The 14012-nt window shown below is 36.3% G+C and overlaps 1 protein-coding gene across 15 annotated transcripts in view; it reads right to left on the reverse strand.

The window, feature by feature from the left end:
- The window catches only part of ZNF644 (zinc finger protein 644), a 112889-nt gene that overhangs the window by 34411 nt on the left and 64466 nt on the right, over window positions 1-14012 (reverse strand). For 11 of the 15 annotated variants that reach the window (XM_061633629.1, XM_061633632.1, XM_061633623.1 and 8 more), the window contains 3 exons: window positions 4785-7794; window positions 4005-4610; window positions 1419-1541 (listed from right to left, as the gene is read on the reverse strand). In XM_061633629.1, coding sequence (XP_061489613.1) covers window positions 1419-1541; window positions 4005-4610; window positions 4785-7758 — 3703 coding nt within the window. In that variant the 5' untranslated portion in view covers window positions 7759-7794. The remainder of the gene's footprint in view (window positions 1-1418; window positions 1542-4004; window positions 4611-4784; window positions 7795-14012) is intronic. The other 4 variants (XM_061633638.1, XM_061633635.1, XM_061633636.1 and 1 more) reach the window with 4 other exon arrangements.

Genomic DNA, 14012 nt, shown 5'->3' on the forward strand with positions numbered 1-14012 from the left:
GACCATGAATACTCAGCCCGTTTTTAAGCACTCCATTTCACCCCATCAGCTTTAACTTAGGTTCCATGGGTGCAGACATTAATCATGGTAAAGACAAACTAGGATTTACTTTCAACCAGGAATTGAAAAGCCAGCTTCAAATTTGGTTTCAAATTCTGGTTAAAAGTGAGCCCTGGTGCACATTAACCATGGTTATTGGCAGTCTCAATATAACTCAAAACCATGGTTATGACTGAGGAAGGAGAGCACACAATCGTAGTCCACTCCCTCAATCATGGTTAAGAATCAGGTGCTTTGTAGCTGCATTAAAGATCAGAAGCTTTAAGGGTACACAGACTTAAATTTAGCATGCTCACGCACATTAAAATGGCATATACAGTAGGCGGGAAAAGCTGCAATGGCTTTAGAAAGGCCAGTACCACCCTCTATTCATGGAATAGTGACACAAGATTGTTCAAACTTCCCACAGAAGCCAGCAGGAAAATTGTAAGATATTCATGGATAATTAACAGTACAAATAAACCTAGAGAGTATGCTGTAAAGCTAGGAGACAGGTTAACAACCTAGCTTGGTTGTATGTTAAATAAAAACAGAAGTCATTAAACTACCCTGAGGACTAAATGCTAGTGATTTTAAGGACTTGGGTTAGAAACAGTGGTTTCCTTATATTGCATCCTTGCATGTAAGCCATTTTAGCCCCACTGAAGAGTCTTAATAGTTTTTTAAATGGCACTGTTCTGGTCTTAGGCGTTCCCACTTTGGGGGGGGGTTATACACTACATGCTTGACTACTCCACAAGTATTCTAATATCTCATTTTCAAAAAAAACTATTTTAGCTTGGTGGACCTATTTTATTTGGGGTCCCAATACTGTCAAAATCTAAGTCACAGTATAAAGCACCAAAGGGATACACAAAATATAGTTACCCTTTGCTGTTACTATCTATTTAATCTTGTGGAAGACCAAAGGAAAAGAAGTAACTAATAATAAATATGGGAGAAATAATAGAAGTTTTATTCAACATGATGTGCTGAAAATTATACCACATATAGTTGCCTGCATTTAGCCAATTTTGATTTTAATTCACCTAAGGAGTAAGTGGTAATAGGTGAAAATCTCCCTCATTATATATAAAAAAAGCAGCTCCTTTTGCATTTAGCCAGAAAACAAAAAGCATTCAGCTCTTAATTGTTTGCACACATGAAAATAATGCTGGATCAAAAATAAACCAATGAAAATAAAAAACAGGCATGAAAAAAATGGACATTAGCAACGTAAGTTTACAAGTTGCTAAAAGTTCTGTTTCTCAAATTCAACTTCTGTTCAGAGGATTTTAAATGTTAACTGAATTAGCATATGAATTTGTCAAGTCTGATGAGGAAAACGTATACAGACAGACTTGATTTTACAAACATACCTGTCCCAGTCAAAAGTCCAGCACTCTTCTTTCGTGCATAAGCGCGTAAGTGGTTGGACAGGCTAACAGCACTTGTAAACGCCGTATTGCAATGCACACACGTTCTAAGCTTCACAGGCATACCTATCATTCAAAAGAAAACTATAATCCAGTTCTCTCTTTAAAAGTGAAACTCTCAAAGCGTTTTGAAAAATTCTGTATTAAAATTGCTTTTACGTATGTTCACTGCATCAGTGTAATGTTTCATATACTAGAAAGATCCAAGCTCATGGCTATTACTTTCATATGTGGTATTTAGCACAAAACATGCTATTTTGTAGGGAAAATGGAAGGCATGATTTGAATCCCTAAGCTCCTCTGAATCACCTATTATCACTTCCCTGCTAATCTTCACATTACACATATTATTCCCTAATCCCAAAATACAATTCTGCTATTTGACTAGCACAGTTCTGTTAAACAAATTTCAAAGCTTACAATGTTCCCAATATAGAGAATTATAAAGTCTAGTTGACAAAGTGGTAATTAAAGTGTTTTATCCACAAAACTGTAAAAGGCTCAATACTAAATTAGTTTGCTGATGAAGGCTGGGAGGAAAAGGTGGTAAAACACACCACTGCACAGCTGTTAGACAAAACATTTTATTTCGTGCATTTTATCTTCATTACTCTGAATGCGCAATCAATAATGAAAGTTAATGATTTGTAGTTTTTGCTAAAATCTTTGTGCTAAATAAATCATCAACAAACATCTTAGTTATCGCAGGAAAGAACACACAGTGAAACAATACTAAGCTACATCAGACGAAGAAACCACTACAAATGGTTTCGTCTCAACTTTACTTTCATAAACGCATAAGTTTTCACTGTCCTTAAAAATATTGTCTTAGACAACACAGCCAACAAATTGGAAGAGGTTTTTCATTTATTGGATTTTTGTCATCAAAAATAAAATCTTGTCAGCCAGAGGCTGAAAAAACAAAGCAATTTTTAGATACATTACAATAACAGAATAACTAGACACTAAAACAGTGTTTCATATATTTGAGAAAATGTAATGTTGGTTGGACACAGGCTTAAAATGAAAGCTTTAATAACTGAAGTAGCAGTGAGAACTGTCAAATCCTATGTTAATCACAATTAGCTTATAGGCTCTATTTATATAACTATTAGTATTATGCAAGTAGCTTTTTTATTTTAGAGTGAAACCTAGAAGATATGCTACCTTACATTAAGCAGCACAATAATTCGTGTTTAACAAGCTATACTTGAATGTCATCTTCTAGGTTTATGTAACGCTTGTCCAAGATATCAGCTTTATTGGGAAATCTCCTATCTTAAAGGAACCCATAAAAATATTCAAATGTACCACATATTGTTTTATAAATACCATGTTAATTTACCTTTTCAGTTCCTCATTGTCACCTAAGGCAGAATTTGGTGTAAAGACAGGGTATCTAATGAGACAAAAGTAGACTCTGGAATACAATTAGCGATCTCATGCGCTGTACCCTGTTGACATACTATACAACTTCAGAGTGCAGAGATTCAAATATATGAATGCTTCCCCATTTTAAAAAAACACTGCATTTTTTATAATAGCAGGGAGTTTTTATACAGTCATAGTAATGTTCAACCTGCAGTCCATAACAGTGCTACACAGCAACAGGTCCATCACATGAGTCTGCTAATCAAATAACGCCTCTTAATGAACAAGACTATCATACTGCAGTAATGAAAGAACCAGCTCAATGATAAAAGGGTATAAAACAAGATCATGCACGTTCATCGCAGATTAGATTACATAACTTGTTAACTCAAACTAGATTGAGAAAAGATAGCTGCATCAAGGTTTGTGCAGAGGTGTTGTCATCAGAGAATTCCAACTCAACTTTCCTGAGCCATGACACCCCAAACTGAAATACACCTTTATGAAGAGCATCCTAAAACCATACTGTAGACTATGAAAAAGTAGTATAAATGAATAAAATTGTTGGCACAATTCTGAAGATAAATCTTTAAAACTTTAGATATTTTTGTATCAGAACCCTGGTGGCAACAACTTTGTTCAAACAGGGGCCACCAGTTACTCTGATGGGATAATCTAGACATAGATCAGACCATACATCATCCAGTTAACCAATGAGGCATGCATTCACTTAAGTCTAATCTTACTCCAGATAAAGGAACAAACCTAAAAATATGAACGGATCACACATCTGCATCACTTACAGTCTCTGAAAGATCAAAGGGTTCTCCCAGATGTATCAGCTCTTTAAGTGGTATCATATTTTGCTAAGCAGATGTTCACGTGTTTCCTCTTTATATGCATCTTCAGCCATTACAGAGCAAAAGCTACTCTTTCAGAACACAGTTTTCATGCACAAAACTAAGGCAATACTAATGTTAAAGATTCATTTCATTATTATTTCTCTGGCTAGATCATTGCAAAGAGAAAAAAGATGCCTGAGAGGAAATAATTAGTTTTGGAATATTGGGGGTGGGAATGAATTCTATATTGTAATATATTTTCAAGTTATTAACATTGTTACAGACTAGTAGACCCAGCTATAAGCAAACCTCTTACCTGACTGCATAGTCAAGTCCATTTTTTGTGGCTGATACATCAAAGGACTGTCTTCATCTAATGGAAGAACACATTTTTGAACAAACCTCTTTCTTGCAGTTTGATTATGGATCTTTTGAGGAGAGGTATCAGGATTTCTTTCTTCTCCTAACCTTTTATTTTTCAAAAGTTCTATCAGTGTGACTGACTGATTTTTTTTGTCATCATGTAGTACTGATTTTGCTTCATCACATTCATTGAGGAAACTCAGCCCTTCTTCCTCTGATGCAGATACAGATATATCTTCAGTCTTTAGGCCATTGCGGTATGCTTCAAGAGGTATAACATTTTGAGATAAAAACTCATCATTTGATGAAAGTTTCTGAGCAACAAATGGTCTGGGAATAATACGCCGACTGTTCAATGCCTTCAGGATTTTTTCATATTTTTCTTCATTTTGCATCATCTCATTTAGAACGCAGATTGGAGATTTGTGTGCATCCCATTTGGTTTTACCAAGCCTTTTTAGGTGTCCTCGAACATGATTAGATAATCCTATTTTAGTGTCAAACCAACCTCCACAGAGCTGGCATGTATGTTCTGAAGAACTTTCTGATTTCTCAATAGCTAAAAAGAAAAATGATTGATTTATCAATCTGCCAGACACTAAGGACCCAGCTTGCTTAAACTGTACACATTAAAGTTTTCCCCAAGAGTAGAAGTAAAAGCTATTACGAGGCAGGATGTAACAAACCAGATCTACATCCACATTATTATACATCCCCTTCACCCCACACTTACCTTTTCTAACTCGTTTAACAGGGGTTCCTGTTACAGTTCTTTTGAAATGCTGCATTTTGTCGCTTGTTGCTATCTGCTCAGGTGAGACAACATGACGGGCTTCATAGCTTAACCCAGCTCTGTGAAGATGCCCGCGGACGTGATTAGACAATCCAACACCTGTTTCAAAAGTTGCTGGACAATATGGACAGTTTTTTTTCTCAAGTGATAAGTCAGTCCAATGGAAAACAGAGTTATGCTTTGGCAATGTTGTGCCTATGTTTTCTAAATTATGAGGATCTTGAAAATCATGCAGATAATTGCTACTTTCGCCATCTTCATAATACTCAAAATAAAATCCATCATTTTGCTCATATCTAAGAGAGGATTTACCACCAGTTTCTTCTTCCATTTTACCTTTAAATAAAGGGAACAGGTTTACATGCTCCTGATTAATATCACTGTAAGAATCATCCTCCACAGACCGTGTAGTGTAATCATACAGTTCAACATTATCCCATGAACTTTCATCCTCCGTTTCATAGCTGTCTTTTTTCCCAGCAAGTTTCTGCAAAACAACAACAGTCATTTTATGTAGAAAGTCTGGATAACTGTCCAAATCATCTCCTGTTACAGAGCCTTCCCTTTTTGGTCTTTTAACCAATCTTTTTACAGTTACATGCTTATCTTTATAGATTCCTGGTCTTTTTGCATCATAATTTAGAGAATCCATAATAAATCTACCATGAGAATTATTTGAAGACAATAAAGGTAAGGACCTGACAGATCTTGTAGCTTCCCTTTTTAAATGTAAAAGATAAGGGCTGCTAGATTTTTTAATCCCATGCTTTTCATGTTTGTATCTATATAAATAATTACTGTTAGCTTTGACACTAGCCTTTTGCTTTTCTGCATGATGCAAATATTTAGATTTTTGGCCAGTGCTATTTCTATACAAAATAGGCTTGTCTGTAGAGCTTTGACCATACACACTTACAGCTGACTGTGCAACGCTTTTCCGAGCCTTCTGTATCCTGGGGGGTCTCCTGTGAAGTTTTGCAAAGTTACTTGACTGGAATGCAGAGCCAAATGGTCTTTTTATATCTTGTTTTAAAACAGAGTTCTTTGGAAAGGCAGATGATTGTTTGATTAAATGTTTAGTCCTGCTAACAAATTCTAAAGGTTCTTCTATAATGTGACTTTTTCTTTTTTCTAGTCTAAGACGGCTACCAAAAGGATCTATGCATGATGTTGGATGCAAATATTCCATATGTTTTTTTAAAATGCTTCTGGCTGATGTAGTAAATGGACACATTTTGCACATATAGTCAGCTGACTTTTTTGATGATTCCATGTAGGAATCTTTCACTAATGCCTTCTTCTGTATTTTTCTCTGGGATATATCTGTAGTGATCATTGAACATTTCACCACTGCACCATGGGCAATCCCTCGATGACATTCAAGCTCATTCTCTGTCACTGCCATAAAGTTACATTCTTCACAGCAGTAGTACCTTTTATCTTTCTCATGGGTTTTAGCATGCTGCACAAAGGTTTTGGGACAATTGGTACCAAATACACATTGTGGACACTGTAACCGTGCACTCCTACCCTCATCCTGAAGTTCTTTCAATTCACGAATTTCCTCCATCAGTTTCTGTCTTCTTTCCTGGTGAATTATCATATGTTTAAGAAGGGAATTACGGTCTCGAAAGGTCCGGCCACATTCCCTACATGCATAAGGCCTTGGAACATTTAAATGACGAAAGTGACTATTGCCATCCAAATGATACATCATGTGCCTGTGCAGGTGCTTCTTTTCCCTAAAATTCACATTGCACTTTGTACAGGGATAAAATGATGGCTCATCAGTACTGAAATTAGATGGTGATTCCAAATCATCTTGTTCACATTTGTTTAACAGAGTATTAGAAAGAAAAGTGCTAGTGTGAACAGGAGAAGTATCATCTGCACATTTATTACTTGGATTATAAATTAATTGTTGGATGGCATCCACAACTTCCAATTCCTCATCTGTTGATTCAGGCTTCACTTTTGCTAATGAATATTTCTGCGATTCTATTACTTGTAGATTCTCACTCTGCTCCAAAAATTCAACATCTAGTGATTCTGAGTTGTCATGAATATAATTTGATTCATTAAAACAGTCCTCAGTATAACGTGTTATTTTGCTAACATCCATCTTTCTTTTTCTCCTTTTTTGTACACCCATTTTAGGCTGAACTGGTGACTTCTCTACCGTTTCTTCACTTGTCATGAGAAATTCTATAAACTCCTTCTGTGGATCCCAGTTTGTATCACTTTCAGTTCCAAAGTCACCTGTACCTGAGGATGTGCCTGTCAATGATTTGTTACTACCATCTTTTTCTAGCAAACTTTTGCTATCCTCACACGCTTCTACTTGGCTGACTAAAGTGCTATCTGATTTTATGCTTTTTCCTATAGATGGCTGTATGTCACAAGCAACAGAAGCAGAGGGAGGTAGATTTTTTATGGAATGTGTTAGGTTCTTAGCATGTGCTGCTTCAGGTAACAAAAACAAAAGTTGGTGCTGACTTGAATTTTGGGTCGAAGTCTTTGTGGGAAGTTGGCAATCATGTACCACCGTCACAGTTGAGCAAGAATCTGCCTGATGGCCCACAGTTTGTGCAGTGGTTAATGAAAGGCTGCCTTTTTTCATAATGGAAGTGGAGTGTGAAACTGGTCCATTAACAACAGTTCCTGTAGGCAGAATAAAATTTTCAGTTGAAACAGTAGGAGCACTAGAGTGTATAAACAGAGACATTTGGCCTCCACTTAAGGCTTTTTCAGACTTGTCCCTTGATAACTCTTCAGGCAGAGCTAATGTATTTTTCTGAAATGACGTTTCACATTCTTGTGATTTGAGAATGCTGCTCTTCTTTTCAGAGTTGCTATCATCTAGAAGTCCTTCTTTAGCACCAGTGATCTGAGTATTGATCTCTGTTTCATCCATACTGCTGGTTTGCTCTGCCCATTAAGCACATTTATGCTAGAATAAAAGCAAAGAGATCCTTATTAGAACTTCTACCTATATCTGAGAAAGGTAGTTTCGATTTTATATTAGAACAGTTTTAAGCTTAAATATGGATCAGTTAAAAAGCATTTTCATAGCTAGGATGACCATTTATTATATGACCACTTATAATAAATGCACTATTAATGAAGGAAGCCAATTTCAGTAGAAATTATATGTCAAATTTTAAAATTCAGTCTCAGAGCTATGGGAAAATGATCAACATTACTGCTAATAAAAACTGTAAACCAAGAAATTTTACCAAGTTTACTAGAGGAGAGGAGAAAAGCAAATTGGTCAGTATCCAATGTACTCAATTCTGTTAGCACAAGGATTTATGCTTGCACAACTGAACTCCCTCCCCCTTCTGCCCTCCCCAAATCTGCTATGGAGGGTTGGGGGAAAACCAAGAACAGATTTAGGGGGTGCACAGGAGGAGGAGAGGGGAAAGTTCTATTGCACAAGCATTAGAGTAAACTCACCAAAATACATTCTGACTTATGTCATAGTAAATTTTAAGGTGCCACAAGATTCTTTGTTATGACTATTTCAAATCCAAATCCCGTTGATTTCACTAGGTCTACTCTTTAATGACTAAAAATTTGGATTCCAGGCACTAACATCTCACAGAGAGAAACAGAAAGGGGAAAAAACAATTGCAACCTTTTGGAGGTTTAGCTTGATAAAACCAATTTCTGTACTATGTTTTTATATATGAATTTAATGTATGGTTCAGTGTGTCAACCAGTACATATCCAGCACTTAAATGTCATCAATGTACGGCCCAGGTGGCAGCAACATTTGCATGCACAAGCAGGGGACAACACAGGAGGTTATATGGAGCACCACTACTATTTTTTCAACAGCACTGCATGGGGGGAAAGTCATGTCCAGGGGTGTTCCTAAGGTACTTAAAAAATTTGGGGAACTAGTCCATGACGCATATATGTTTATCTGTATATATGCCTCTGGGCACATAAAAAGGTGGGTGGCTGGGGTCTAACCAACACTGTGCATTACATACACTAAACAACCCTGTAAATAAAGTTTTTGAAAAGGCGGAGAAAGGTGCAAGAGATTCAGGGTCTGGCACAAAAGATCCTGGGCCATCCCCTAACAATGCCTCTAGGTCTTGCCTAAATCAGCCCTAGGTTTCTACAGTAAAGATCAATGGTCCAGATTATAGGCAGTATCCAACTAACTTGTTTCATCAGTGCAAGTATTTATTCACTAATAGGCAAAAAACCTTACAGTTTAAGAATGTACCTATAGCCCACAGATATTTCTATCAAACTTTAAAAAGCAGGGAAATTGGGCAGCTATAGTGAATGCACCAGGGGAGCAGGAGACCTGAACTCCTCACTGAGATATTGTACTGCCCTACAAATTTGTCAAAATGCAAACACAATTTGGGTTGGTCTTTCACAGTCCAATCCACTTCCTGTGTAGCTTGGAAGAATTTGGTAACATGTGCCTCTGAGTATATTTCTTAACTTTTAAACTGCAGAAGACTACGGTCAGAGTATGGAGCAAGGTCAGTAATAGGATTACATGGCTGTGAACATGGCTGATTTTTAATTAATTTCAACAGACTATAAGAACACTGACAGAAAAAAGTGCAACAGGGGTCTGATTTTTCTCTTTTTACACTTTGAACTCTCAATTCTTTCTGACTTGTGTGTATTACCATGAAAATTTAGAGGGTTGTTAAGCAAGTGTTTCAAGTTCAGGACTATAAGGTTTTGTTTTGAAATGACCTTATGGGAAGCATCAGAATGGCATGGGGGTATTTTCAATTTAACATTGCGGAATACGAAAAATCTATGCTGCCACTGTCATGGCTGTATAATACTTGTGCGATGGAACTTCCCTGCTTTCCTACCCGTGTGCCCCCTAAATCTGATTAAACCCTTTGGAGCAGATTTGGGGAGGGTGCAGGATGCATGCTGGGAGAAGAGGGGGGAAGTTCTGTTGCACAAGCATAAATCCTTGCACTGATGGAATGAGTTAGTTGGATACTGCTCTATGCATTTTTTAAAAACTGTATTACTTTAAGTTGTAGTTGTTACTGCAGAAGAGATAAGTAATCTTATTTAATGCAACTGCTGGAATATACATGCATTTTACTCTTGTGAAGTTTTCATCTACAAAGCAGGAAAAAAACCTTAGGAATATTACTTAATATTCTGCATATACATTTTCACACTAGAACAGGGGGAGAGGTGAGAAGGGATGCTACTAATCAATATATTTGCACCACCTTATATAGGCTTTACAATCTATGGACACAACTATCCAAGGCCACTCACCGCATTGACGAGAGTTATTCAAGTCTTTTTAACACCATAGTCAGGACACAAATTATGTACTTAGCTACACATACACTTCAAAGAAATTTGGGATTGTGCTTTTCAAACAGCAATCCTCCCACATAATTTGATAATGAGGAGTCTCTCAAATGAAACTTTCAACAGAAGTTTGTGATACTGCATGGAGAGGGGAGGTTTCTGCATTTTTACATAAAGGCCAAAACTCCCACTGGGAATACTTAGGTCCTTGGGCATACCTAAGGTCATTGCTAACCCAGAACATTTTGCTACCTGAAGTGGAGCCCACATGGAAGCACTATCATCATCCCAACTAGGATCTACACTTTTTAAAAAGTCTTGCGCTGCATCTTTCAGAATCCAGTTCTTGCATTCATCTATCCCCTCCTTCATGGTGCCCCCTAAGGCAGACAGCTTCACTCTGCTTCATGCAAGTGCCATCCCTGCCTGAAGTAGCTTTTTGGTTCTCAGCCCATACAAAAATTACAATAAAACAGTTTGTGACTTAATTTTTAAGACATATCCATGATAAAAATAAGCATAGATCTCTCAATACATTTTAAGCCAGTCATATCAGAAAGAATCTGAACAATAAATTGTCTTGCTCCTAATCTGTTTTCTAACCACTGAAACTGGCACAATATACATTGCACAATAAAGCAGTATTTTAAGGACCCTAAGGTAGACGTTTCTCAGTTACATTAACAGATAAATCCTTTACAGTTGGGAAAATCATTTTAACTCATTTTTCAAAAAACACATATATGGTTATTTACAATTATTTCAATAATGAAAGACATTCTTTCATTATTGAAAGATTGAAATAATGAAAGCCATTTCATGCAATTAATATCAGACCAATGTTTTCAGTCTGCTTTAAATATTGAATAATCAGTATTTCCATACTGATGAGAAGCTGAACACAAAATCATAAATATTTAAGGATCTTGCATTTAAATATCTTGAAATACTCTGGTCTTTATTAAGCCTTATTAGACAACTATAACTAGTTTTAATATTTCACTTTTAAAATTCATTGCATTTTTATATTAACAGGTTTACAAATGAATAAAAATAGACTCCTAATAAACTAAACTCAGTATTATCACCCTAAAATGGTGATAATGCAGCACCCAGTAGGAACTATAACAGAGGTTAAAAATGGCCATGGAAGAATTATTAGAAACCACTGCAAAATGTTAGTGAAATGAAAGTAGGGGTCCAAAGTATCTCACACACTATCTTTGAAAACTTAAGTACAGAAATTAAGTTTTAGATGTTTGGGGATGTTTATGCAATAGAAACATTTGTATTTTCTCAAACTTATTACACTCGCAGTAGACAAATGTATGCTCAGTCAATTTGAGAGTCGATATTAGCTTTTCTCAACAGGAAGCAACGTTGCTAACGAAGTGGTAAATTCAGTGTTAATGAGTGGTTTCACTGTTGCCACCTCTGAGGTAAAACCTTTCATGTTCCATGTTCTATCCATCTGTTCTGGTGTTAGGGGTTCAGAGAAAGAACAGACGCTTCCCATTTAAAGCAACTTTGTTGGTACCCCCTGAACAGCAGGGTGGTAAACTAAGAATATCATATTTGCTTGGAGACTGCAATTATCATTATCAGAATGACTTCAAGAAAACCTTAAAGCAAGCCTGCATGAAAATAACAAGCCATGTTGTTTCTCTCTAAACATAAAAAAATGTAAACGTATGACTACTATAGACAATATTGTATTGGGGTAATTATTCAATGTAACACTTCTGTCAATATCAACTAGAATTTAGTTCACATCTAATGCAGCCTATTCAACTCACTCAGATTTTTAATTTAAATGAACCACTGTAAGCACAGAATGTTTCAAAGATCAAAACAGATTTGATCTGTCAGAAGAAGCCAGACTTTTTTATACATACTTTTTTCACCATGTTCCAAGACCAAGCCTGTGCTGACATTTATTTCAAAGATCAGATGCATTAATGCAGCACATCCAATCTGCACAGTCCACATGGATCACAGATTTCAATCCATAGTCACCCAACCTAAATAGTCAAGCATAGGGCAAGCATAGACATGTGGAATTCAAATGGTAGACTTCATAATGATACTGCCTTTTTCAATGTATTTATGACACCATATAGATTATAGGTCACCACTGTGCAGACCTTGGCACTAGATTAAAATTGTAATGACTGTAGTGTTTGTGGAAGTTAAATGTTTTCTCCACAATGGATCCAACATCCATTATACATTTGGCTATGTTACATTTTTAGAGAGCCAGTGTGGCGTAGTGGTTAGAGTGCTGGACTACAACCTGGGAGACCAGGGTTCAAATCCCCCCACAGCCGTGAAGCTCACTGGGTGACCTTGGGCCAGTCACTGCCTCTCAGCCTCAGAGGAAGGCAATGGTAAACCACCTCTGAATACCGCTTACCACGAAAACCCTATTCATAGGGTCGCCATAAGTCGGAATTGACTTGAAGGCAGTGCATTTACATTTTATGTTACATTTTACACTTTTAAATTTACACAAATTTTGCTCTTGGCATGGGGTACCTTTAATCCAATTTAACTCTAAAACCTCAAAATATTAAGCAGTATATTATCAGACAACTGAAATTATAGAGAATAATCAAATGCAGATTGATGGATTCAAGTTAAGTCCTGCATTCTGTATTATTGCTATGTGTTGTTACATCAGGATTAAATTAAGACTAATAAAACATATTTATGTAGAAACTGTGATGTTTAAAATAACAAGAAATAATGAGATGCCATCTGAAACAAGATTTTATGACATAGATGGAGCAGTAATGAAGTGAACTCATAAAAACATGGCACAAAAACTAGAAATAAGGTGGTGTGCCATCCAACCATACGCATGCTTACTTGAAAGCAAGTCCTGCTGTGTACAATAAGACAATGTGGTAAGATTGCAATCAAGTTTTATAAACATGCTTATTTTTCAAAATAGCAGCATTGAAGTGTATCTTTCCCTAGTAGGCACTTTTAACTGGGTTTATTAATTTCAAAAACAATGTAACGCATTTGAAATTCAGAAAACACTTTGGCTAAAATCCTATACAACAAATCACTGCATTAAAATTTATTTACTGCATTTAAATTTTATTTATGGGCTGGTAGAAATACACCTAACAAGCATTTGAGTAAAACATACTTTCAACCTACACTATTTGGTTGTGTCCCTTCACTGACAGAAGGCTCTCTGATCCAGCAGAACCTTCCATGAGCAGAAGTTTGCCAATTTCCCCTTCCTTCTGCAGCCTCTTCCATCATATCTCACACTGTTTCAAAGGGTCCCCTCAATGATCTGGAACACATTTGGGTAGCTGCAAAGGGGAGGACCAGCTAAACCCCCCATTTTCTATATTAGACATCAGTGGGATTATATATGTAAGAGTAACTGTAACACCAAAGATATGCTGAATATGTGCAATCTCTATTCAAATCCTAAAGCACCAATACAAATCTGGATTCAGCTGGGGATACTTGTTAAATTATTTCAGATTTCTAAAAATATAAGAACACTCTATGTTTCAGTACTTCAATCATTTCTCTATCATATACTTTTCAAAAACTAAAAGCAAAGTTCTCTAAAATATTGTAGGGTTTTTCTTGTTTTTTTTTTTGCATAAACATTTCAGTTTTAGAAAAATCTTAATGAGTTCTGCAGCTATAGCTGCCTGTAGCCATAAAATGTAAGCTTTAAGAAATGAAGCACAAAGGTCATATCTGTCTTCAAGATGACAGATCATCACTTAACGGCCTCAGGCTAGTCTTATTGTCTTGGAAATCTCAAACATCAGTATTTTTGCAAACTATCAGCACTTGCTATAACACCCTTAC

The sequence above is a fragment of the Rhineura floridana genome, chromosome 6, assembly GCF_030035675.1.
Source record: "Rhineura floridana isolate rRhiFlo1 chromosome 6, rRhiFlo1.hap2, whole genome shotgun sequence".
Lineage (NCBI taxonomy): Eukaryota > Metazoa > Chordata > Lepidosauria > Squamata > Rhineuridae > Rhineura > Rhineura floridana.